Source organism: Meriones unguiculatus, chromosome 10, assembly GCF_030254825.1.
Source record: "Meriones unguiculatus strain TT.TT164.6M chromosome 10, Bangor_MerUng_6.1, whole genome shotgun sequence".
Lineage (NCBI taxonomy): Eukaryota > Metazoa > Chordata > Mammalia > Rodentia > Muridae > Meriones > Meriones unguiculatus.
In genome coordinates, this window is record NC_083358.1 from 43,932,524 (window position 1) to 43,957,232 (window position 24,709).

The following is a 24,709-nucleotide window of genomic DNA, read 5'->3' on the forward strand; positions in this document are numbered from 1 at the left end:
TTGGCCAGAGGGGCGCATGCGTGAGAGGGGCGGAGCTGGAGCCAGTGGAGCCTGGCTCCCAGCGTGTGGGCTTGTGCTGTGGTTCGTGGGTCAGGGCGGCCACTGAGCTGCAGCTGAGCGGGTGACATCCTGTGGAGGAACCATGAAGCACTACGAGGTAAGCAGCGTAGGGTCTGGGCTATGGCCGATGCAGACCGCAGTCCCCTGCAGGGCCTCTGGACCCTCTTCCAAGGTCCTCTCCTCCGATGGCGCAGGCGCAGTGTAATCTCAATGCGCATGTGCAGGTGGTTTTATAAGTCTGCTACCCAGGCCTTATGGGTTACCTTTTCTTAGGGTGTTGCAGGGCCTAGGAGAAGCTTGCAGCTTCCTTGCAGCATCCTTGGTGCCCTAGTGGCAGGTGTTCAGGAAGAGTGCACAGCACTTGGTGTGGGCATTTCTTGCACGAAATTTGCACGGTGACAGCGCCTTGGGCCAAGGAAGGGGCTCTGCAGCCAGCCTCCGACCCTCTCATCCATTGCCCGCTCTAGATGCTAAGCGGTGAAGGTGTTGGTTCCACCGTCACGCCAGCCCACGGTGACTTCCAGGGAAGAAATCAGAACGCACAAGATCATTCTGGAAGCTCAAGTCTTCTGACTATCTTGGGTCACTTTTCCTCATAGTCTTCTAATGCTCTTCTCCAGCTAACTGATGACATTAATTTCGTTATTGTCGACTTTTAAGTAACAAAACAGTATCCGATTGCTGACAGTCATAGTAATAATATGTTAGTAGGGCTTACTACCGTATTACTGAGATTTTGTTATCTTTCCTCAAACTCATATCTCTGCTAAGGTGGGATACTTAATCACGAACTGATGATGTAGGTAAAAGTCAGAGATGTCAGGAGGGGTTGTGCAAAGGTCCCAGCTAGTAAGTGCAGAACAGAGCAGTGCAGATTTCAAAGACATAGTTCCTAACCGCTAGACATGCAGTTCCATAGCAAGTTGAGAGATTGCTTGTATTTCTTCCCAAATTTTAAATTTGTTATGAAATTTGCCAAAATTTCCATGGTGGCCATTTTCAGTGTACAGTCTATTAATATTGTGCAAATTTCACTGTTATCCATCTCCATAACTTTTTTTTTTAAAGATTAGAGTGAGGTTAGTTATTTTTTTTCCTTTTCTGCATCTCTACTGCTCCCTTTAATCAATTTGCAGTGCTAAGGATGGAGGTCTGGCCTTGCTCCTGCTAGGCAAACACCCTCAAACTCTTTGATCTTGTAAATTGAAACTCTACACCATTATACAGCATCTCCCTATTTCCTATTTTCCCAGCCCATGGCAACTGCCACTTGACTATGGAAATTGGAATTCTTTAGGAATCTCCAGTACATAAGAGATAATTTTATTTTTATAGCAAATTGATTACTACTACTACTCTTCCTCTTCAGTATTGTAGTTATTTTTGGTAATATTTCCCAGGTCCCTTGAAACCGTTAATCTAGAAATCCTCTGTCTTTTTTAACATGGTGCCAAGAACCAGGAGGTAGGAGTCTGTCCTCCTTATGCCCTGTTCAACCTGTGCTTCAATAGAAAGTTTTTTCCTGCTGTGCTTTCCCCTTTCACACCTCGTCTTGTCCTGGGGGAAAAGCCATGTTTAGTTTGAAAAGTACAGGTGGAAGATAGAATTTTCAGTCAGTCATTTTAATTTTCTAGTTGAAAATCAGGCCTGGCAGGCTTCTGCTGACTAAGGGGGTGGGTGCTTTGGTTCTAGGAACCTGAGCACAGCCTCAAGGCTCATGGTTTGGCCTTGATGATCTCATGTACTTCAGTCTTTTCTTTGCCTCACTTGTCAGGGTGTCTCGGATGGACTGTGGTGGTCCCAGCACCACAGTACCTGCTTAGCATGCAGACATGAGGCTCTGGAGTCCATCTCAGCCTTGCGCCACAAAAGCAGACAAGAGCCAAACCGGAGAATAGGGCTGTGCCTCATTTCATAGGGAACTTTCCTAATGCGCTTCAAGCCCTGGGTGGGATCCCTGGCACTGAAGAAAACCAGGCCAGGGGTTCAAGGCTATCTTTAACTACGTAGTGACTTTGATGCTATCCTGGCCTAGAGATCCTGTCTCAAAAATCCAAACCAAATGAAATAGACCAAAAAACAAGCAAACAAACAAACAAACAAAAACAAAGAGACAACAAAACCAAGCCAACATGACCTTGGAGGAAAAAAAATATTCCAGTGTTTTTTGTTATTCTCTCTTTACATGTGTCCAGTACCCACTGAAGCCATAGTTTTGGGGTAGAAGCATCTACTGTCTTCTAGCCCAGTTTGCAGAGCTGTTGGTACAGACCACTGAAAATGGAAGAGATGCTTTCACAGCTAAGATCTTGGGAAAAAGTGTCAGTTTTACACATGAAAGCATAGATTTCTGGAGGTTTTGCCTCATGTGCGGGAGACCCCAAGTTCCATCTCCGTGCTTCATGCTGTGATCCCAGTACTCAGAGGTGAAGGTGGCACCATTAGAAGTCAGAGTCGGCCTGCACAGATGGCTCAGAAGTTAAGAGCACTGACTGTTCTTCCAGAGGCCCTGAGTTCAATTCCCAGCAACCACATGGTGGCTCGTAACTGTCCACATTGTGATCTGCTGTCCTTTTCTGGTGTACAGGCACACATGTAGGCAGAATACTGTATAAATAATAAATGAATAAATCTTTTTCTTTAAGATTTATTTATTATGTATACAGTGTTCTGTCTGCATGTATACCTGTACGCCAGAAGAGGGCACCAGATCTCATTATAGATGGTTGTGAGCCACCATGTGGTTGCTGGGAATTGAACTCAGGACCTCTAAGAAGAGCAGCCAGCACTCTTAACCTTTGAGCCATCTCTCCAGCCCATGAATAAATCTTAAAAAAAAAAAAAAAAGTTCAGTGTCATCCTTGGCTACTTGTGAGTTCTAAGCCACCCTGGAGAGATAGCTCAGTGGGTAAAGGAGTCTGCTACAGCGCCTGAAGTCTTGAGTTTAATCTCTGGAACTCACATCTTTAAAAAAGAGGGACAACCCTGACTTTCACACACATACACAGAATCTTGATGTGTAGCTCTGACTGACTGGCCTGGGATTTGCCTTGTAGACCAGTCTGGCTTTGAACGCAGAGATTGCCCGCTGTCTTCCAAAGTGCTGACTAAAAATGTAATTTAAAAAATAAAATTAATAGATACTTTTGAAGGACTGAGTGCATTCTTTGTCCTCAGGTAGCCTCTAGTCCACTGGGAGGCCTTCCTCTCTCAAAAGACTTAGAGTCAGTAGAGGTGCTTTTCTGAAGGCCTGTCTGAGTTTGATTCCTAAACCCCCCACTCTGGCAGGAGAGAACCAATTTCCAGAATACACTGTATCTTAAGAAAGAGAAGGACTTCCTGCCCATAGGCAGCCACCTCAGTGACTATGACAACAGTTAAGGTTTTTGGACTCCAAGCTGCACCTCCAGCCTGAAAGCGAGTTGATGGACAGACTTGGTGCTCAGGGGCTGGAGAGATGGATCCGGAAGACCCAGGTTCAGTCCCCAACTCCACATTGTGTCTGACCCACCTTTAACGGTTTCAGGGCCCCAGCACCTTCTCTGTCCCATGGGCATTGCATAAGCCAGGTGCATATAATGCAGGCCAACAACCCTGAAAAACATCACGTTCAGACAAGTTTAGGCCGTCCTCATGGGCACATGGCCAGTTAGTGTCACAGGGAGGTCCCACCTGGAGTAGAGAGGGTGACTTTTTGATAAGTTTCTTATCTTACCAAGCACAGCTCATTGCTTATCTAGCAGGAAAGGATCCCTTCCAAAGGCCTAGGCCTAGTTGAGGTGAAACTTGTAGAACAGGTTGGCCTTGGGATTGGTGTTGGAATTGGGATTGGTGATGAGAACTGCTTATCCTAGGCCGGTTTAGGTTATTTAACTTTTATTTTAGTAGTGTCTTGCCACTGGAGACATTGGAGATGGTGTCAGCTACTGTGCCTTGTGAATCTGCCTATAAATCTCACGAGAGTCAGTCCGTTTGGAAAGATCTTCTGTAGCCAGGCTGACCTTAAGCTCATGGAATGGTGAGACTCACCATACAGGCTATAAAGGTAGCTTGGTATCCACCTTGCAGATCATTCTAGACCAGTTTAGTAGCATGCCTCAGGCAAATTTCCTGTTTGGCCAGCTCTCTGCAAGGATTCAGTATGAAAATTCTGAAAGAGTTTTTGTCAAGAGGCATTTAAAAAAAAATTAGTTTTTATTTTTTTTTTTAATGTTAGACATTGGAACCCAGGGTCTCTCTGAAAAAGTGCTGTACCACTGAGCCGCATCCATAGGCCTTGATTAAAAAAAACTACTATCATCATGATCACTATCTGTGTGTTTGGTGTATGTACCACTTGTGAATGTGTGGACTTGTGCAGAGGCCAGAGGAGGGTGTTGGGTGCACTTTTCATTCTGGGCTTAAGTTTTGAGGCAGGAACGTGAGCCTGGAGCGAGGTCGAAGGCCAGCAATGCCCAGCACCATATCTTTCCCTGTGTGACCTAGGGTTAGTGTCTGAGGTGTTCCGTGGATTCTGGGATCTGAACCACTAAGTACCATAGAAACCACTGGTGTCCCTTTTACGCAGGGTCTCACTGCAGCCCTGGTTGGTCTGAAACTGCTTAGACCAGGCTAGCTTCACCCTCATGCACTTGGCTCCGCCTCTGGAGTGCTGGGATTAAAGGCGTGTATGGCTCAGTTCCTCCTTGGGTTTTTAGGGAGGGTCTCACTTAAATTTCTGTTTTTCCTGCCTCAGTCTGGAGCCTTGACAGGCATGTGTCATCAAGCCTGGCCCTCTGAGGCAGTTGCTTAGAGGCAGAACACTGGTAGGTGAGAGGTGAGGAGAAAGTGCAGGCAGGCCCGAGGCCGAGTTCTGCCATGGCCACGCGATGAAATGGTGCTTTCTCTCCGTGGATTGGCCAACCTCGCAGCTGTCTGTTCTTGCTCCTTGGAATGAAACCTGCCTGATTATGAAAGGACCTTGAGGGTAGGGAACATCATGATGTGGCGAGATAATGCCGGCAAGGCTGTGTGTGCAGGAGAGGGCTGTGAGTGCTACTTTCCGATTTTTCCCCCTAATGTAACACGTTCTCTTTAGGTAGCCCTGTCCTGGAACTCAAAAGAGATCTGCCTGCCCCTGTCTTTCCAGTGCTGGGGTTAAAGTCATGAACCTCCATGACTGGCAGCCTTCTTTTTAGATTTCTTTGATGTGCTGGTACAGATGTGGGCCACTGGGTCTGGCTGCTGTGAGCACTTCCCCGCTTGATCATGGTATGAGGCATGATCACGGTGTGGCTCATGCCCTGGGCAGCTCAGCCTGCACACCTCCCTGCAGCATCTTTACGTTGCACACGCTATCGGCAGGTGATGTCAGCCTCAGCGCCTGTATTGATCCTGGCCAGGGCTTTCCCTAGGCCACTCCCAGACTTGTGTTAGCTGTATCTGTATTGATTCTTGGTTCTAGGAAGACAGCAAGGCTCCTGGGCTTTGCAGCAGAGCTGGAATAAGATCCTTCTCCACTGGTAGGATGGAGCCCAGGGGCACATTTTTTTTTTTATATATATACATAAATAAATATACATAAATAAAAATGTGTGTATGTATGTATGTATGGGTGTTTTGCCTGTACGTATGTATCTGTGCACGGACCTGTGTGTCCGTGGCCTTGGAGGCCAGAAGAGGTCATTAAATTGCCTTCCCTTTATTGCACGCAATGAATGCCAGGGATAACCATGTCTGTTGCAGAGAGTTGTTCCTTCCAAGTGTTGGTGCTCTGGTGAGCATTAGGTGCTCAGTGCCAGGCAGCTGGCATGAGAACAGTGATACATTCAGCAGCTCAGGGCTTTGGAGTCAGGCAGAGCAGGAAAGACTTGAACAGAAGGTGCATCTGTGCGGAGGAGGAGGTGGCAGAGTCACCGTGGAAGAGGTCTTGGCGAGGAGGCAGCGCTGAGACTGAAGGACCCTAGGAGGAGCTGAGCTGATGGTTGTGATGTGCATGGCTAAGTCATGCTAGGGGTGACTTAGAGGCCCCCAGAGCACTGCACATCCCTGCTTCACTGACTCCCGACTAGAGAGAGAGGAGCAAGTGGCCTGGACACACTGGCCACTGAACAGAGCTGGCCCAGAAGAGACTCCTAGTTCTGATAACATTGTTGGCTTTGGTTGGGAGTCCTGCCCTTTGACAGGCAGGTCTGGCTGGGTGGAAAAGCTGTTTGGTCAAGTTCAGGTCTTAACACCTTCTTGGTGCTATTGATAGTGACAGATGAGAATCTTTTAACAGCTGGAGATGCTTACCCAGCGACAAGAGTGTAGCTAGCCATCATGTGCTGACATGGTGCATGTGGTCAGTGCCTTTCGTTTCTCTGTGGACGAGGTTTTGCTGTGCAGCCCTGGCCAGCTGGAACTCATTTTATAGGCCAGGCTGGCCTGGAACTCACGGAGCTCTGTGTACCTCCAGAATGCTGGGATTAAAGGCTAGTACCACTACATCTGCCTTCCTGTTTTCTTTTTTGGTACAGGGGATGAGCCAGGGGCTGGAGCATGCTAAGCCCACTCTTGTGCTGTGTTCCATCTCTAGTCATTCTGCCTCCACATGCTTGCAGTTTAGCCTTATAATATATGGTTCTTATCCTCACTTGATGTGGGGAAACTGGCACAGAACAGAGACTTCATGCCCAAAGCTGTCAAGTGGCAGAATTCAGGTAAGCTTTGGTGATTCTGTACTGAGGAAGGAGCGGGTATGTGATTGTAAAGGGCGTGGCCTTTGGGGCCACCTGGCCTCTCCTCAGGACAGTTACTTTACCTCCTTGACTTTCCTCAGGTAGGAGGAGGTCAAGATAAGGATACAGTCCCTGGGGCCGACAGGGAGGCTGAGGCACTGGGCGCTGTACCTGGCTGCCTCCATATTCCCAGTTTTAAATCATCAAGCAAAGGCAAATCTCCATCCCCATATGCTGCCTGAAGTGCCACCTCCCTGTGCCCCCCACCTCTTTGTGATGTTGGGGAGCAAACTCAGTGCCTGGAACAGCCATGAAGGTTCTATCATCATCCAGCTGCACCCTGTCCTTAAACAAAACAAACCCCCCCAAAAAAAACCCCAAACTTGGTTAATTGTTTATTTTATGTGTGTGAGTTTTATGTGTCTGTCTCTGTGTACACCATGTCTGCTCCTGGTGTTTGTGGAGGCCAGAAGAAGGGGGTTTCATCATCTAGAACTGGAGTTACAGGTGGTTGTGAGCTGTAATGTGGGTACTGGGAATTGAACCTGGGTCCTGTGCAAGAGCAGCAAATGTTCCTAACTGCTGAGTGAGTCATCTTCAGCTGCCTCCTCATCTTTTTAGATTTATAATTATTACTATTATTATTACCCTTTATTTATCTATGTGTACTGGTATTTTGTCTGCAGAGGGTGTCAGATGCTCTACAACTGGAGTTACAGATAGTTGTGACCTGCCATGTGGTTGCTGGGAATTGGACTCAGGACCTCTGGAAGAACAGACAGTGCTCTTAGCTGCTGAACCACCATCCCTTCAGCCCTCTTTTTATATATTCTTGAGTGTTAATGCTTTGCCAGATTGATGGCTGCTGGCCAATTTCCTACAGTAGCTTGGCCACAGGTTTGGAATTATCCTCATCCCTGGCCTGTCCCACAGTCCCAGTCCTTACTCTGAGTCCTACTGAGAGAGTAGACACACCTGGGGCCTAGCTTTCCTTGTGGGAGTCTCATGTGGACAGGCTGGCTAGGCAGGGCATGCTTTTGTAGCTTCCCTAGGGACCTGTGGACTTTATGCCAGGGATGATGAAATTCTCTTACCTGTTGATCTTGCTTAATGTGTAACCATCAGAGGGCAGCTTATTTTTAAGTCCTTAGGTCCCCTCTCATAACCATTGCATTGGAAAGGCACAGGACTACGGTCCCTTCTTTTCATCCTCTCTCAACCTTGTTTGCAAGAGAGAAAGGTATGGTTACTAGCTCAGAAGCTGTGCGTAGTTTTTGCTGCAGTTGGAGCTTACGGCCTTGCAGGCAGCCCTGAGCAGTGCAAGGGCCTGTGTTCCTCCTGGTACCTTCTGAATCCTCTTACCCCCAAGGGGAAGGGAGACGGGAGGGGACGAGCAGCTCAGGCTGGGGTGTGAGAGTCTTGGTCTGTCAAGTCAGGTAGGGAAGGAAGTACACATGGCATCAGGGAGCCTCTGGAGCTGGAGGAGCCTGGCAGAGTCTCACCTGTGTGTGCATGGCCCATGTGTGCATGTGGAGGGAGGGGTGGAGCTCTGTTTAGGGAGGGTGCTCTCAGAATCCTTAGGAGTAGGTATAGCAGGAGCATTACTTGGTATCCTGGGGGTTTGGCTCCAACGCCCCAAGGATGAAGAAAAACTAGCATTTTCAAGTCCCTGCTAAAGCTGGTGAGATTTTTTTTTTTTTTAAATTAGGATCATGCTGGTTCATGCCCTTGAGCTTGTGATCCCTTTTAGGCTCCTGAGTGCTGAGATTATGTCTGCTACACACAAACCTTTTGACACAGACTTTGATGTAGCTGGGGCTAGCTTTGAATCCATTTTGTCTCCTTAGATGACTTTGAATTTCTGATTCTCCTGCCAGTACATTGGGTGCCACCATGAAGAGTTCATTTAATGCTGAAGATGGATGGAACTCTGGGCTTTGGGCTAAGTAGTCACATTGCTAGCCCAAATGGAGTCATGTTTTAGAACTTGCCCCTTTGTTTTCTCTTTCTCTGTCCCTGGAAGGGGGAGGGGCGGTGAATGAATGAGTGTGTATGTGTGCTCTGGCTCCCTCCTAGTTTCCAGCTGACCTCAGAGCTTGCAGATCTGTTGACAGCGTGAGAGTGTTTCTAGCCATTGACCCACAGAGCAAAACCAGGGCAAGCTCTTTTGGCAGCCACATGACCTATTTCCCTGGAAGCCCACCAGAGAGAACACCATCTTTTGGTCTCAAGGCGGCTGGCAGATCTGGCTGTGAGTATGGGGCTTGCACTCACAGCATAGTCTACCTGGGCTCCTATTCCTTGTGAAGACAGTCAGCCTTGATTTAGTACTCTGGAGTTGGCCATTTCTTCTCTCTCCTCCTTTCCTCTCTCCTTCCCTCCCTCCCTCCCCCCTTTTCTCTTTTTCTCTTTTCTAGTGCTAGAGGTCAAGGCCAGAAGAGGGCATTGGTTCCTCAGAAGTTGGAATTACAGGATATTGTGAGCTGCCTGACTTGGGCACTGGGAATGGAACTCTGCAAGAGCAACAGTCTTTTTGTTTGTTTGTTTTGAGACAGGGTTTCTCCATGTAGCCCATGGCAGTTCTGGCCTGGAATTCACTGTATAGACTAGGCTGACCTTGACCTCACAGAGATCTGCCTGCCCCTGCATCCTTCATGTTGAATCAGAGGTATATACCACCATGCCTAGCTTAGAAGGCAAGCACTCTTAACTGCTGAGTCATCTCCTATCCCTCTCAGGTTTTAGTGTTAAATTAGGAAGCATCTGATAGTCTGTTTAACTGCTCCCACCCCAAGGTCTTACACCATATTGTAGACTTCCTGAAATTTATGTAGCCCAGTATAGCCTTGAACTCATGATCTGTTGTCTAGCTTCCTGAATGTTAAGATAACAGACATGTTTCAGCTTGCCTACCTTTGACATACACATTTTTTTAATAAAAACTGTGGCAGGTTAGTGGTGTCTCACGCCCCAGGCGGAAGGTACCCTTCCCATGACTTCCACCTCCACATCTTACTTAAGGCCCCTGATCCTGTCACACTGTCTTTGCAGCCACCTTAGCTCCACTTTTGTCCTTTTGCCTTTAGCACCCAGAAGGCTCCTCCTAAGAACCAACGCAGCTTGAGGCACTCCAGTGGCTTTCTGTTAGGGCTGTTAGGACAAAAACCAAAACTACAGAGAGTCCCAGACTCTGCCTAGCTCCCAGCTGTCTCAAGGCCTCTGTGCTCCCCGCAGGGAGCCTTCTTTGGGCGGCCATCATAGCTCAGCTCAAGCTTGTAGATTGGACTTCCCTAACACCCTGTGGCCTTCTGTTTCTCTACTCTCTGTAGTCTTCTTTCTCTCCTTTCCCTTTTCCCTGAGGAGGGAAAGGATCTAAGCTTCTGGGGCTGTGGGGTTTTCTCTCCCAGACTTGTCCTGAGGAGCACTGGAAGTTAGGTCACTGTTCAGGAGGCCACTGCAGTCAGCCTCCGACAGAACTGAGCGCCGGAGTACTGAACACTGGCTTGGTGGCTTTGCTGAATGCCGGAGGCTGCCATGGGGCTGGGATTGAGGCTGCATGGGGCTTGAACCCAGGCTGCCCACCATGGCTGAATGATGTCATCCATCCATCATTCTTTCTAGTTTTTTTTTTTTTTTTAATTTTTAATTTTTTTAAAGAGTCTTACAGTGTAGCCCAGGCTGGCCTCATAATCATGGCAATCCTTTCTATACCTTTCCACTGGTAGGATTAAACTCGGTCTTCTCCCCTGTAGGTTCTGGGCTCAAACTCAGGTCCTTGTACCTGCCAGCCTCTTAACTTATTTATTTATTTATTTTTTAGATAGGGTACCACTGTGTAGCCTAGGCTGACCTGGCAATCCTCCTGCCTCAATGTGCCAAATGCTGGGGTAGCAGGTACACCTGGCTGTGAACATTTCCTATAAGCGATGAAGCCAGGCATTCTGCAGATAACTCAGGAGTCTGGTCGGGGGAACTGGGGTAGAGTATACTTCATCTCTGCTTTTCCCCCTCCTTCCGCATTACGTGTGTGAGCATAGCTAGTGTTTACATTGAAGAGAAGAGCCTGGCCCAGTGGTAACATGCCATCACCTCAGCACAGCAAAGGCAGGGGATCATGTGCTTGAGGCAAGCCTGGCCTGCACGCACTCACAGGCAATCTCCATTTGAACAACACCGTAGGCTGGCCTTCAGTGGTGGCATGGCACCTGTAGCACCCTGCTGTCACGGCAGGTAGCAGCTATTTTTAGAAGACGGCACTGCAGCTGCTGCCTCAGCTGCCTCAGCCTCCTGAAGTATCCACACTGCAGCCATTCCTGCCTTGACTTTTTTAAAAATTTATTTATTTTAAAAGATTATATTTTGGTTTTAACTTACTGTTTAGATATTATAGACTAATGGAATCCCATCAGTATTTACATAAACATTTCAGTAGAGGTTGTCACTTACAAGTAACTTCATTCTGAGGTAAAAATAAATTTACATGTCAACGTAAAACAGTGGGCCTGGAGAGATGGCTGAGCATGTAAGAGTGCTTGTTGTTCTCACAGAGGACCTGGTTTTGGTGTTTTTCACAACCATCCATACTTCTAGTTCCATGGTTATGAAACCCTCTTCTGAGCTAATGGGCACCAGGAACACATGATGCACATATACACATGCAGGGGAAACACTCACACACATAAGTAAATTTTAAAAATGGTGGTGGAAGGGCTGCTGAGATGGCTTAGTGGGTCAAGGTGCTGGTCATACAATCCTGAGGCACTGAGTGTGATCTCTCAGAGCTGAGGAAAGATGGAAGGAGAGAACCAGCTCCATGGGGTTGTCTTCTGACCGCCACATGCATGCTCCTTAGTAAACAAACAAACAAACAAACAAACAAGATAGTTGGGGGTTAGGGATATGGCTCAGTTGGTAAGTGTTTGCCATACAAACATGAGTTTTATACTAACACCATGTGAAAAATCTAGGTGCATGTGTGTAATCCTGTGCTGGGGTTGTAGAGACAGGTAGATGGGACTCAGTGGCCAGCCAGACTGTTTGGATCTGCATGCCGAAGGCCTGGGAAAGGCCTTTCTCAGAAGAACAAGGAGGACTGATGGATGAGGTTGTTTTCTGGCCTCTATATATGTCTGCAACCAACACTTAAACACCCCGAGTGGAACCTCCCACTGTAGGGTGGAAATCACTGTCGTTCCTTAAGCAGGAGATAGTGATAATAAATAGTGGAAAGCAATGTTTGTTTGTTTGTTTATTTTGGTGCTGGGCATGGAATCTGGGGCCTAGTATCTTCTAGGCAAGAACCTTACTACTGAGAGCCATGCACACCCTGAGCCCCAGCCAGATCCAGGTGCATTTTTTTTTTATTTTTTATTTTTGAGATGAAGTTTTTGCCATGTCCCACAGGCAGTTCTGAACCAGAGATCCTCTTTCTTCAGCCTGTCAGTTCTGGGCTGCCTACCTTCCAGGTGGGTGTATAGTGGGCACACATACACACACACACATGCACACCAAACAAACACCCCCAAATTGGGCAACAACAACAACAAAACTAAGCAACTGAAAATGGCAAAAGCCCCCAAACCAACAAAACAAAATTGGAACCTGAGCCCCTGCTTCAGCTCCCAGCCTCCTCTGGCCTCACTGTCCCATACCCTCTCCTCAGCCACTGGTTTGTGTTAGTTTTTTTTTTTTTTACTTGTTGCTAAGGACGGTTCCAGGGCCTTGTGCATGCTAATCATGTGCTTTACTCTTGAGTTATACCCTCAAGCTCCAGAGCAGCTAACAACACACATTCATAGGACTTCAGTGGAGATACAGAAAGAGTCCTTGAGATGTGGTCTCTCAGTCTGAGCCTCCCGTGCTGGGACTTCTGTGCACTACCATGCCTAGCACCATTTAGTTGGGAGGAAGTCATTTCCATAGCCTTCAGCTGGACTCTGCTCCCAAACTACTAATTCTCTCAAAAGGATCCCTTAAGAACTTAAGCCAAAGCCGGGGGTACTGGCACATGCCTTTAATCCCAGCACTCAGGAGGCAGCGGTCACTACAAGGACGGTGTTCCAGGTCAGACAGGGCTACACAGTGACACCGTGTGTCAAGAATCAGAACAAAGCAAGCAAAATTAAACTCAAGTCAGGCCTTAACGTTCTTCTGCCCAGAGCTCTCCATAGCTCCCACTCACAGCAGAAGATTGAATCCTCACCCAACCCTTGGGACCACCTGCCATGTCACCTCCATGTTTATACCTCTCCTTTCTCTCATTTGAATGACTGTAGGCCCCACATCTGAGCACCTGTTATGCTTCACCTCAGGCCTTTGCACAGCTATTCTTCCCTTGACGGTTGCTTCAGTCCTTCAGGACTTGGTTGCAAGTCCCTTCAGGGAACCCCATCCTCACTCTCCCAGCCCTGACAGAATTTCAGTGTGTGCTCTGTAGCCTGGCTGTCCTGATACTCATATGTACGGCAGGCTAGCCTCAAACTTAGATCCATTGGCCTTTGCCTTTTGCATTACGGCGAGGGAGGCCTTGAAAGCCACACATGCCTCTCTCCTTTTCATGCTTTGTTTTTGATGTCCTGTTATCTTCTCATTATGTGGAACTGTTTACCTTCTATATTCATTGTTTTACTGACCGTCCTTTATTCTTGGGGGGTTGAAACCTTATACATGCTCAGGAGGCTCCTGGCAAATATCTTTTTCTCTCCATGTTGGAATCTCCAGAGACTTCCACAGTCTGAATGTACTTTTTTTTTTTTTTTTAAACATGCAAAAGGGGACTGCTGCTAAAGGAGGGGTCTTTCTTTAAGAATGAGGATTGTAGAGGGTGCTGGCAAGCTCATGAGTAGACTCACCTGCTTGCTGGCCTGGGTGGAGTCAGGGGTGGGCACAGTGGACAGTGGCTGATGAATTCCTCTGATCAGTCCATCTTCACGGTCCTTGAGCTTCCTGGCTTGTCAAGAGTCTTCCTGCCCAGAAACGGAGAGAGGCCTCTATTAGTTCACCAGTAACAAGAGGGCAACAGGGGTGAGGATCTGTGAAAGAGACAGGTGAAAGCTTGGAGGAAGGCAGCTCCCAGAATGAGGGCTCATCCATCCTGAGGAACAGAAAGCAGGCAAGGTCCAGCTGTCTGAGCTCTTATTAGCCCTGTCCTGGGGCTGGAGACATGTGTTAGTATGTGGGGTGACAGCATCGCTCTAGCAGCCTTGTGAGAGCAGTTGGACAAGTGTGCATCTGCCTTCTCTCACCTTTGGGAACGGGAAGGAGGAAGAGAATGGCTAGGTTGAGGATCTCTGGGTGGGCCATGTCAGGAGGACAGGGATGTTTGAGATGGCTGTCTCCTCTGGCTCTGGGAAGGGTTTTGTTTTTTTTCTGAGGATGAAATCTTTGGCCCTGTCTGTACTAAGCACCTGCTAGGAATTGAGTCCAGGCCTTATGCATGCTAATCCTAGGTCTCAGCCCTTTCCACAGGAGTTTTGAAGCTGTAGATGCTGGACACCTGTTAGAATTTCTACTGTTGGCCACCAGGACAGGGTTTTTCCTGCCAGGCCACTGGGTGGTGCTATAGCAATCTTTTTATTTTTTGTTTTTATTTGAGACAATATTTTGCTATGTAGCCCAGGTTAGCTTTGAAGGCAGCATCTCCTGCCCCATTGCTGGGATTCTGGGCCTGCGCCATCATGCTTAGCCCCAGCCATCATTGTGAATTCCCATGCAGCACGAGGATGGGGTTCTCCATGAACATCTCCATTCGCCTTTCTGACTGTTCTAGTGTTGGAGACCCCTTGTTCCCCAGGCTAGACGGTGGCAGGGCCTTCACCCACCATAGGGAAACATGGAATTGTTGGTCCATCCTGCCTTCGCTTCTCTGGTTTAGGAGGAGTCCTTACTGTACTGGGTTGGGCTAGCAGAGGTAGGTGCATGGGGTCCTGGGGTCAAAAATGTGGTTCAGCCTTTGGCTCCTCTGTAGCATCCACATGCTCTGTGCACGTGATACATTTTGCATGTATTTGAAACTGGAGACTGGAGCCACTTGGTGGTGGTGCACACTTGTAATCCCAGGACACGAGAGGCAGAGGCAGGCGGATCTCTGTAAGTTTGAGGCCAACATGGTCTACAAAATGAGTTCAGAACTTTGGCTTCTGTCACGTGGCAACAGGGACTGGAGACCAAGTAATCTGGTCATAGGCCAAGTGTAGGTGGCCAGTATCTGCTGTTCCTACCCTGGGTAGCCTGTTCCCCCTGCTTCCCCTAGAGAGACTGGCTAGTGAAAGCCCTGTTCCCTTGCCCGTGGTGCTCCATGGAGAATGAAGTCAGATGCCAAGGCCATTGGGGGAGGACAGATTTGGGCTGGAGCAGGTGCAGTCTGTGCTGGGGTTCTGGCAGCTGAGACAGAGTCACCAGCTATCATAACACTATTAGGGTTACTGGGTATTTCTGGAAAGTAAAAGGGAATGGTAGCCAAAGACATTGAGCTGGCGTCTCAGGTGGACATGGGGATGCTGTGTGTCTGTAACTGGTAAGCTGCCTGTACTGTGCTTAGACCAGGCTTCTGCCCTCTGGGCTCTGCAGCATCCCTAAGAATGCCTTTAGGCCTCGTGAGTGCATGCAGTAGCTGGCTGAAGGACGAGAGGGGCTCTGTGAATCTTTACCTGGGCTTCCGGGAGCAGTGAGTGGAGAAAGCATGCTGCTCTGCCGCATGCAGATACTGGCTTTGTGGCTGGGCTGGGCTGTCCAGGGCTGTGCCAGGGCTGAGAGCCTGTGGAGGTGTTGTCTTGCTGTCTACATCACTGTGAACTCATGGTCAACGGTGAACTTGTACATGGCTGACATCCTGGCTCAGGCATTCACTCTTAGGTGACCTGGGTACACTATTCAGTTTGTATGCCTTGCTTCCTCATCTGGGACATGAACCTGGTGTCTGTTGTGGTGGTTTGAATAACAGTGGCCCCCATTGACTTACGTTTTTTAATATGTGGTCGCTATTTGGTAGAGCTGTTTGGGAAGGATCAGGAGGCGTGGCCTTGTTGGAGGTGTGTCACTGGGGGTGGGCTTTGGGCATTCAGAAGACAACACCATTCACAGGTGCTCTCTCTGCCTTGTGGTTGTAGTGTCAAGATGTGAACTCTCAGCTACTACTCCAGCACCATGCCTACTTGCTTGCTGCCATGCTCTATGCTGTGATGGTCATGGATTCTAACCCTCTGGAACCATGAGCCCCAAATTAAGTGCCTTCTTTTATAAGAGAGTCTTGGTCATGGTGTCTTATCTCAGCAGTAGAAAAGTAACTAAGACACTTACAGTTCCTGCTTCCTCAGGCTACTGGGGGCATGAAAGGAGAGGCATTTGTGAAGCAGTTGTCTGGACAGGGTTCTAACTGTTTGTCAGTGTCCACACCTGGAGTCTCGGGGCAGGTCTCATAGTAGAGTACCCAGCGTTGTAGATGTCGTGGTGGCTGACTGGTGGGCTGGTGGGAAGCACCAAGCTGGCCTGTTACATGAACGCTACAGCCAGGGTCTTGCTTATAGGCAGAGGACGCTGGAGCAGCAGGGCAGGCGCCCACATCTGTGACCTGTTCATACAGACACTGCAGACCCCACTCTGGCAGCCTGGCCTTGATGGGGCTGCTGCTCTCGACTCTTGCTCCTTCATTAGCACTTTCAGACCATCTTGGGGTCTGTTGCTTCCATTCACTGTCCAAAATTCAGCCACTGCTCATTCTCTCTAGTCTCTCACCATCTTGGTCTGGAGCCTCAGCCTCATCCCTCAGACTGTTTCACTAGCACTAGTGCCTGTGAGCATTTGAATGAGCCTGTGTCCCTTCTCTGCTCAGAAACTCTCTGCGACTCCCGCCTGAGCCCAGGCAAAAGCCAATATCCTCCCCAAGGAGGCACAGGCCCCCCTGTTCTGGCCGCCCATTCTTTCTCATGCTGGCCTCCTTCCTACTCCTCAGGCCTGCTGGGTACCCTGCAGCCTTAAGGCCTTTGCTGTTGCCTCTGCCAGAAATTCTTTCCCTACATGGATGAATGGCTGTGTCCCTCACCCAGGGCCTTTCACTCACAGTTTTTTTTTCTCAGGGAGCGTCTGTCTTAACCTTTTCATTCCTTTATTTATTTATTTTTTTTAGATAGGGTTTCTCTGGGTAGCTTTGGCTGTCTTGGCCTCACTTTGTACATCAGGCTGGTGTGACCTCACAGAGTGCTGGGATTATAGGCGTGTGCCACAGCTCCTGGCTCCTTTACCTTATTTTTAACTTTATTTATTATCATTTTAGAGATAGGTTCTTTGTGACCTATGTCACAAAGCTTGGAACTATGTAAGCCTGATGGCCTTGACCGTTAGGTGCTTTTCCTGCCGCCACTTCCTGAGGGCTAGGATTACTGGTGTGTACTACCATGCCCAGCTGCTACTCTGTCCTTGTTCTCTACTTCCTCATCCTGGTTTCCCTCAGCTCTTGGTGTCAAGAGCTGTTTGTACTTCCCTTTGCCCCTGCCCCCTTGACAGAGGCTGGAATTGGGAGAAAGGCTTGGTAGTGCTGGGTACTTAGAACATTACCCCAGGCCTGGGGAGGGTAGTGGAGGGAGGCAGTTGGGCAGATGGTGGCTCCCTAAGGTCTCTGCTGGTGAGTGGGAGAGTGAGGTTCATGACTTTCTTTTGGTCCTGCACCCCAGCTGTCTACTTGACCATAATGGTTAGGACTGTCTATGCTGGCTGTCCTTCCCACCTGTTGGCACAGGGGGACAATGGAAAGTATTGCCACCTCTGCTGGCTTTCATGGCCCCCTTTCCTTCTCCTCCCACATGGCCTCTTGTTTGTGTTCAGGCTCCCTGCCACTAGCTGGGTGGGGCATAATCCTGTCAGCCCTCTGACCTTGGGTCCCTTAATGGATGCAGTCAAGGTTGCAGTCAAGGGGCCTGGGTGCTCGGCCAGCGCCTGGCTGGCTCTCTTGCACATCTGCCACAGTCAGTCCATTTGTATGATATTCTTGTGCTTTTTTTCTTTTCGTTTTCTGAGACAAAGTCTTGGTTTATAACAAAGGCCAAGTCAAGGCTGGCCTCCCATTTTCTGATCCTCCTGCCTTCACCTCCCAGTGCTGGGATCATAGGCATGTACCACCATGCCTGGCCCAGGGTTTACTTTTGGTAGCATTTATTCTAGATGGGAGATGTTTAAATGTTCATGTGCTCCTCCCTTCCTTCTCTCCTTTCTTCTTTCCCTCCCTTTCTTTTTTTGTTATCTCTAATTCTAATTGTTATCTCTAATTGGCAGTTGGAAAGAGCCCCCCCCCCCCGCCCCAGCCCCAGCTGAGGAAGTGGCTCGCCCATCAAGTGCCACACAGAGAGGAAGTGGTCTTTTTAAAGCTTAGTGTCCAGAGAATTTGTGTTGCCACTTCAGTCAGCTCTGGGTCACCATTGGTGGACACCCCAGTTTCTGTGGGGGCTAGAGCCTGGTGAGCTGATCCATTTTCTCAGTGTGGGTGCCTCAGAACCAGGGCTGTGAAGCCTGGCAGCCTAGAGTGCTGTGTAGGTTTGGAAGCTTCCAGGGAGCAGGCGGCTCTCACTTCAGATAGCTGGTATATATGGTTTCGTTTGGCAGCGGAACAAGACTCCTGGGGAGGTGAAGGAGTGGCCAGGAAAGGGTGGGGGAACTAGGAGGGGACCTCAGCTAGATCCTGGTAACCTTTTCCCTAGGGGTAGTACTGAGCTGGGATCTACCTGGGACCCCTGTGGTGCTAAAAACCAGCCAGGCCTAGGACAGGTGGAAGGACTCCTGGATCTCTCTCTGTTTGTTTGTCTAAAACAACAATTTATTGAGCACGCTGCAGAGGCAGAGGGACAGTGCATCAGCCAGTAGCTAGAGTACTATTGTAGTCTTTTTTGAGACAGGATCTCTTGTAGCTCAGGTTGGCCTCAAACTTGGTATGTTGCTAGGGTTGTCTGTGAATTGATCTTGAGTCAATCTGCTGGTACTGGGATCCCAAGCATTTGCCATTATGCCTGGTGGGGCTGCTGTTTTAAAACTGGTGCTGAGCTGTGTCCAGTAGTTGAAGGAGGGAGGTAGGAGCCCTGTAACAGTGACAGTCTTTTTGCTGCCCTGCTAGGCTGGAACAACCTCAAGAGTGCTACCTTTGAGCCTTAGAACAAGGAACAGGAGCCTATTGCACCAACCTTGATTTTTGCCAAGGCCAGCCCCCACCCTCCCATTTCTAGGGTGGGCTTCTTCTGCCTCTCAGTGTTTTGCTGTCCTTGACCTTGGGGTAGTAGGAGTTGCTCTTGGCTGGGCTGGGCCTTGTTATCTCAGCCTCTGAGTGAGGATTCTTCACAGACTAGAGGAACTGTCATCGCAGAACTAGCACGTGTGCCCTGTGCCAGGGCTCCTGCCCTTGTACTTGTCTTTGACCCTGTCCATTGTGCTTTCTGAGGCATATCCCCGTACCCCAGCCTGTGCGCTCATGGATCATCCTTTTATAGATATGGATCTGTCTTATTGTAGGGTTCCCTTCCTTAGCTCAGCTGTGCTGCTTTCTCCCCAAGAGGGGCAGAGCCTGCTGGCTTCCCGCCCTCAGGGTTCAGGACCCTCCTGGCTGTGGCATCTTTCAGTGGCCGTCTCTGCCCTCTGACCCTAGACCTATGTGCCCTACTGGCTTGTGCTCTAGGCTAGCCTCACTGTGGGTGTGTGTGGGAAAAGTACAGGGCAGGGATGGAGGTGGCAGTGGTTGAGGAGGGCCGCAGTGTGAACCAAGCTCTAAAAGGTGCACATTGATTACTCCTCGGTCTCCTTAGGGGAGACCCCACCTGTTCCCTAGAGCTGGTCTGTTTTTTCCTTTTTTGATGAACGCTTTGTGTGTCTGTTACCTGTTGGGGCTGGGGTGTATTCAGAGTCACCGTATCTGCCTTGCAATGTGAGAGTCCACATAATCCCTCAATGTCAGAGCTTTTGTAGTGTAGTTCTTTTGACTAAATACAAGTACAGAACTCTGCTGGGTGCAGTAGACAACTAATTTCCCAGCACTTGGGAAACTGAGACAGGAGTGTTTTAGAGTTTAAGGCCCTCCTGGTCTGACGGAATCAGACCCTGATCCTGAGTGATACCACCATCCCCCCCCCCCCCCCAAAAAAATACAACCTAGTGGATTTCATCCCATCTCATTGTACAGCCCCACCTCTGTGACTGATACCTTTGCATCACCCAAAAAGAGTGGGTATCCTTTAGCATTTCCTCTGCCCCCAACCCCAGCCTACCAGCAGGCTGCTTTTCTGTCTGTCCTGGTCTGGTCCTGGGCACTTTGAGCCTGAAAATCTGGTTTCTTTCACCCAGCCAACCTCCTTGCTACATTTAACATAGCTTTTAATTGATTTTGAAATACTTCCAGAGGCTTACAGAGTTGTAAAAATTGCAGCAATAATGGCCTCTGGCCAAGTGGGCCTTTTCGATCTCTGCCTGCGAGAAGATGGCTATGGAGGTCTGGGGCTTGGGCAGGATGTGGGAGGCCCCTGACTCACCTCTGGTTCAGGCAGCTTCTCTCCAGTGTGGCCCCTCTCCATGCCGCTTTCCTGCTGCCCACTTGTAGCCAGTTGGTGCCCCAGGGCTTCTGGCCTTGTTGCCGAGCCCTGGCTGGGGGAGAGGGTAGGGTTTCAGCCCTCCCCGGCAGCTGGCCCAGTAGGGAGAGGGGCTGGTTGTATTTTAAGCTATTGAGTGGTTCAGCAGGAACTCCATGGCCTTCTCTCTCAGTGGATATTGTGCCGCCCTCCCGTGATTCACATGGACTCTGAGCATGTGGACAGTGCTCTTGGGGCCCAGCAACTATTAATATATCTGCAGCCTAGAGCGCTGCCACCTAGCCCCTTCTAGTACATTCTTCATGTACTCATCCCCTCTCATTTCTCTTAAGTGGGGTCCCAGTGTATGACCGCCTAGCATGGTATTGATTATCCTTGTGTGGATTCTGTCGTTTGCCCCTCAGGCCTCAGGGTAAGGCAGGTGCTGATGACAGCAGGTGATATCTGCTTTCTCCTGTGCTGGGTCCATGACGTAGGCTCTGGCATCGATGGGCAAGCAGGCCTGGGTGCCACTGCCTGGCATAGGAGCCTTGCTCTGAACTCGGGCCCTGCAGGGACGGCTCACTGTATAGGGCCACCTGCTTGGGGCCTCCCCACCTGCACATGCACACACACACACTTACACACACTTCCCTTGTGCCATATTGCTCCATGCATGTCCTCTCAGGGACCCCTAGCAGCCCTGGGACTGCAGGCCAGGGCTAAGGATGGGCCCTGGGATTCTGCCTTGGCCTCTGCTGTTAGGAGCATGTGGGTGGCAGTGGCCAGAGTGATGCCCCCTCCTTCAGAATGAGAAGTGACAGATCCCCACGCTCCTTAGGCCTCTCTCAGCCAGTAGGCTGAGCTGAACATGCCAGTAGTCTTCTGACCTTCTGGGGCAGATGGCTCAGATCCCCTGGGGCTCCTGCCCCCTTGCTGTGCCCCTGTGTACTGCTTTCCAGCCCCAGCCTGGGGATATGTCCTTTGGGGGCTGTGGACCCTAGTGGTCTAGGCTGGCCTGGGTTTTGTGTTGAGGGCTTTAGAGGGCTCATACATGAGTGAACACATTGATGTTGGCCTGATGTGGTAGACTACCATGCAGGGGTTTTGAATCTGGTGAAAAATGAGGTAGGTAAAGAGAGAGGTGGAGGGCCTTGCTGACTGCTTCCTCTCCACACTTAGGGATAGGTACTCTGCACCAATAACTCCGGAATTTGTCACCTCCCTGGGAACACAAATGCACAAGGGAAATAATCCAGTGTCCCTTACAGCTTAGAAGTGGAAATGGATGATCTGTCTCACGGATTCTCTAAATAGCTGGCATTTTTCCAGGCTCAGGAACCTGCCAGCCAGAGCTGGGCACTGGGGCTGGGCTTTCCACACTTGCCACTGGCTGGGGGCCTTCCCCCCGCTCTGGGTGATTTTCTTGCCCCTGGCACTTTTGAGGGCCTGTGTCCACTCAGCTGCTCTTTTGAGGGTAGCCCCCAGGGGAGGACTGTGGTGTGCTGTGGCTCTTGTGGGGGACTCTGGCTGGGATGGTTTTATATTTAGCTGGGCCAGGCCCTGATGCCACTCAGGTTACATCTGGCATTGAAGCTTGCTGGGCCTGGTCAGACACAGGCTCCCTTCCAGCACCACGGCAGAATTTGATCATGCTGCCCAGCCCAGCTCAGAGCAGCTTTGTGAGGGGAGGTCGGAGGTGGGGGCTGGTGGCTGGCAGTGGGTGCCACAGCCTGGTAGACAGAGCAGTGGGGCTGGCAGTGGCATGGATATCAGCTTGAGCATGGCGGCCAAAGAGGCCCACCAAGGCCTCGATGGCCTGCCCATGCCCATGCCCCACAAGGCGGCCAAGAAGCATAAAAAGGCCGTTCTCTTCTTTGAGGTGGAGATTCGGGATGCAAAGACGAGGGAGAAGCTGTGTTTCCTGGACAAGGTAGGACTGTGATCCTGGGGGTGAAGTGCCAGGGGTGCCTCTCCTCATAGCCCCATAGGGTTGGTGCCCCATCCTGTCCTTCAGAGGGTACACAGGGTTATTACCTTCATCCAGAGCAGCAGTTCTCAACCTGTGGGTTGCGACCCAGTTGGGGGTTGTTGCATATCAGATATCCTATATTTCAGATATTTACATTATGATCCGTAACTGGCTGCCTGGTAGCGGAAAGGACAAGGCAGCTTGGAAGGGCCCTGTGTCTGGAAAGGAGGACAGATATGTACTCCACTGAAGTCAGCCAGCTTGATTCTGACCTGCCCGTGCCTGGCTGCCCTCCCCCATCCTGGGTCTGGTTCCCTCAGGGCTGGTACTCTGTTCTCTCAGGTGGAGCCTCAGGCCACTGTTGCTGAAATCAAGAACCTTTTCACCAAGACTCGTGAGTCTGAGCCCCTGACACACCTATCTCCAATCTTGCCACCCGTCTGGTTGGGGCATGGGTCCATATGCCTCTTCCTCAGGGGTTTGTAGAGCTAGCTTGTCAGCACCCTGTGAAACACCCTGTGGGGCCCGGCTGACTGGGCAGGCTGCCCCTGTGTGGCCACCAACAGGAATGCTCTTGTGCTATCAAAGGACAAAAATCCTGTCACTGCCTGTCCTGCCTGTCCTTGCACAGGGTGGGAGGAGCTGAGGGTCCCAAATTTTGGGAGCCTTGAGAGGCATTCCAAGTTAGGAGGGTAGGCAGGCTGCACCTTGTCAGACCAGGTGCTGCAACCGTCACCTTTTCCCGGCAGACCCGCAGTGGTATCCTGCCCGCCAGTCCCTCCGCCTGGACCCCAGTGAGTACAGCTGCCCAGTAGGCTTTCCCTTGGGCTCTTGGGATCAGGAAACCAGAACAGTAACTGAATACTGCTTGATCTCCTAGAGGGAAAGTCCTTGAAGGATGAGGATGTCTTGCAGAAGCTGCCCGTGGGCACCACAGCCACACTCTACTTCCGGGACCTGGGGGCCCAGATCAGCTGGGTGACGGTGAGCACCGACTCCTTCTCTGTTCTCTGCCTTCAGCCATCCTGGGGCCACTCACCTTGTCTCTGGGTCCTCCCAGGTCTTCCTGACCGAGTATGCTGGGCCCCTTTTCATCTACCTGCTCTTCTACTTCCGGGTACCCTTCATCTATGGCCACAAATACGACTTCACCTCCAGTCGGCACACAGTGGTGCAGTGAGTGGGGCCTGGACAAAGGTGGGTGGGTGGGGTGGAGGGCTGGACTAGCTCCAGCTGAATTGACTACCCCACTAGCCTTGCCTGCATGTGCCACTCATTCCACTACATCAAGCGCCTGCTGGAGACCCTCTTCGTGCACCGCTTCTCTCACGGAACCATGCCCCTGCGGAACATCTTCAAGGTGAGTTGCCCTACTCTTTCTGCTCTGCCCACCAGCAGCACCCTCCCGCCCTAGGCCGACTGCTCTGCTCTCTTTCAGAACTGCACCTACTATTGGGGCTTTGCTGCATGGATGGCCTATTACATCAACCACCCTCTCTACACACCCCCTAGTAAGTGGGCTCAGACAGTGCCCTTACCCCAGGTGACTCCCACCATGAACCTCCCTCTTACGGCTCTTCCGCTTTTTCTGCAGCCTATGGAGTTCAGCAGGTTAAGCTGGCGCTGGTCGTTTTTGTGGTAAAGAGGCTGGGGCAGCAACCAAGAGTGGTGAGGTGTGGCTGGGTTGGGGTGAGGCTAGGGGCTCTGGACTGACAGTTTCTCTCCTTGACAGATCTGTCAGCTTGGCAACTTCTCCATTCACATTGCTCTTCGGGACCTTCGGCCGGCTGGTGAGTGGCCTGCTGGGGCTGAGGCTCGGACTGGATGAGCTGGGTGATGGTGACTTACCCTTGTCTTGCATGCCAGGGTCCAAAACCAGGAAGATTCCATACCCCACCAAGAATCCCTTCACCTGGCTGTTTCTGTTGGTGTCCTGTCCCAACTATACTTACGAGGTGAGGGACTGCCTTCTTCAGTGGGTTGTGGGGAGGAATAAAGCTTGACCTTGGTGAGGCTGCCGCCTTCCTTCTCTGGGAACATACACGATGCTGGGTCTTTTCTGTGCCCTCACCCTCTTGTGCTGTCCACAGGTAGGGTCCTGGATTGGCTTTGCCATCATGACGCAGTGTGTCCCAGGTGAGTCCCTGTTCCTGTGCAGTGCCCTGCCCTTCCAGCCAGACACCCTCATTTCTGATAACCCATTCTGTCCACAGTGGCCCTCTTCTCCCTGGTGGGCTTCACCCAGATGACTATCTGGGCCAAGGGCAAGCATCGCAGCTACCTGAAGGAGTTCCGTGACTACCCGCCCCTGCGCATGCCCATTATCCCCTTCCTGCTCTGAGCAGCTCCTCATGGGCTCAGCCAAGTAACGCTCTCCATCCATTGCCCCACTGTCCTGCTGTGGCCATGGCTCTACAGCAGCAACAATAAAACCGGCTTACCCA

At 50.3% G+C, this 24,709-nt stretch overlaps 1 protein-coding gene across 3 annotated transcripts; it reads left to right on the forward strand.

Annotated features, from left to right (window-relative positions):
- On the forward strand, positions 1 to 24,709 carry Tecr (trans-2,3-enoyl-CoA reductase). 3 transcript variants are annotated; one of them, XM_021632265.2, is made up of 13 exons: positions 1 to 157; positions 22,176 to 22,226; positions 22,608 to 22,659; positions 23,015 to 23,059; positions 23,146 to 23,249; positions 23,326 to 23,441; positions 23,520 to 23,625; positions 23,704 to 23,776; positions 23,860 to 23,903; positions 23,998 to 24,055; positions 24,132 to 24,220; positions 24,356 to 24,401; positions 24,479 to 24,709. In XM_021632265.2, the coding sequence occupies exons 1-13, from the start codon at positions 143 to 145 to the stop codon at positions 24,604 to 24,606; spliced, it is 927 nt and encodes a 308-aa protein (XP_021487940.1). In that variant the 5' UTR covers positions 1 to 142; the 3' UTR covers positions 24,607 to 24,709. The 3 variants fall into 3 exon arrangements, with proteins under 3 accessions (XP_021487940.1, XP_060248375.1, XP_060248376.1); XM_060392392.1 differs by lacking the exon at positions 1 to 157 and adding an exon at positions 6,563 to 6,740; XM_060392393.1 differs by lacking the exon at positions 1 to 157 and having other exon boundaries at positions 22,044 to 22,226.

Bases quoted from the DNA above. Each gene is read 5' to 3' on its own strand.
- Tecr (XM_060392393.1), top strand. From the start codon at position 22,059: ATGGATATCAGCTTGAGCATGGCGGCCAAAGAGGCCCACCAAGGCCTC. The intron at 23,626-23,703 runs GTGAGTTGCCCT...GCTCTCTTTCAG, and splicing joins CCCTGCGGAACATCTTCAAG to AACTGCACCTACTATTGGGG. The intron at 23,777-23,859 runs GTAAGTGGGCTC...CTTTTTCTGCAG, and splicing joins CCCTCTCTACACACCCCCTA to CCTATGGAGTTCAGCAGGTT.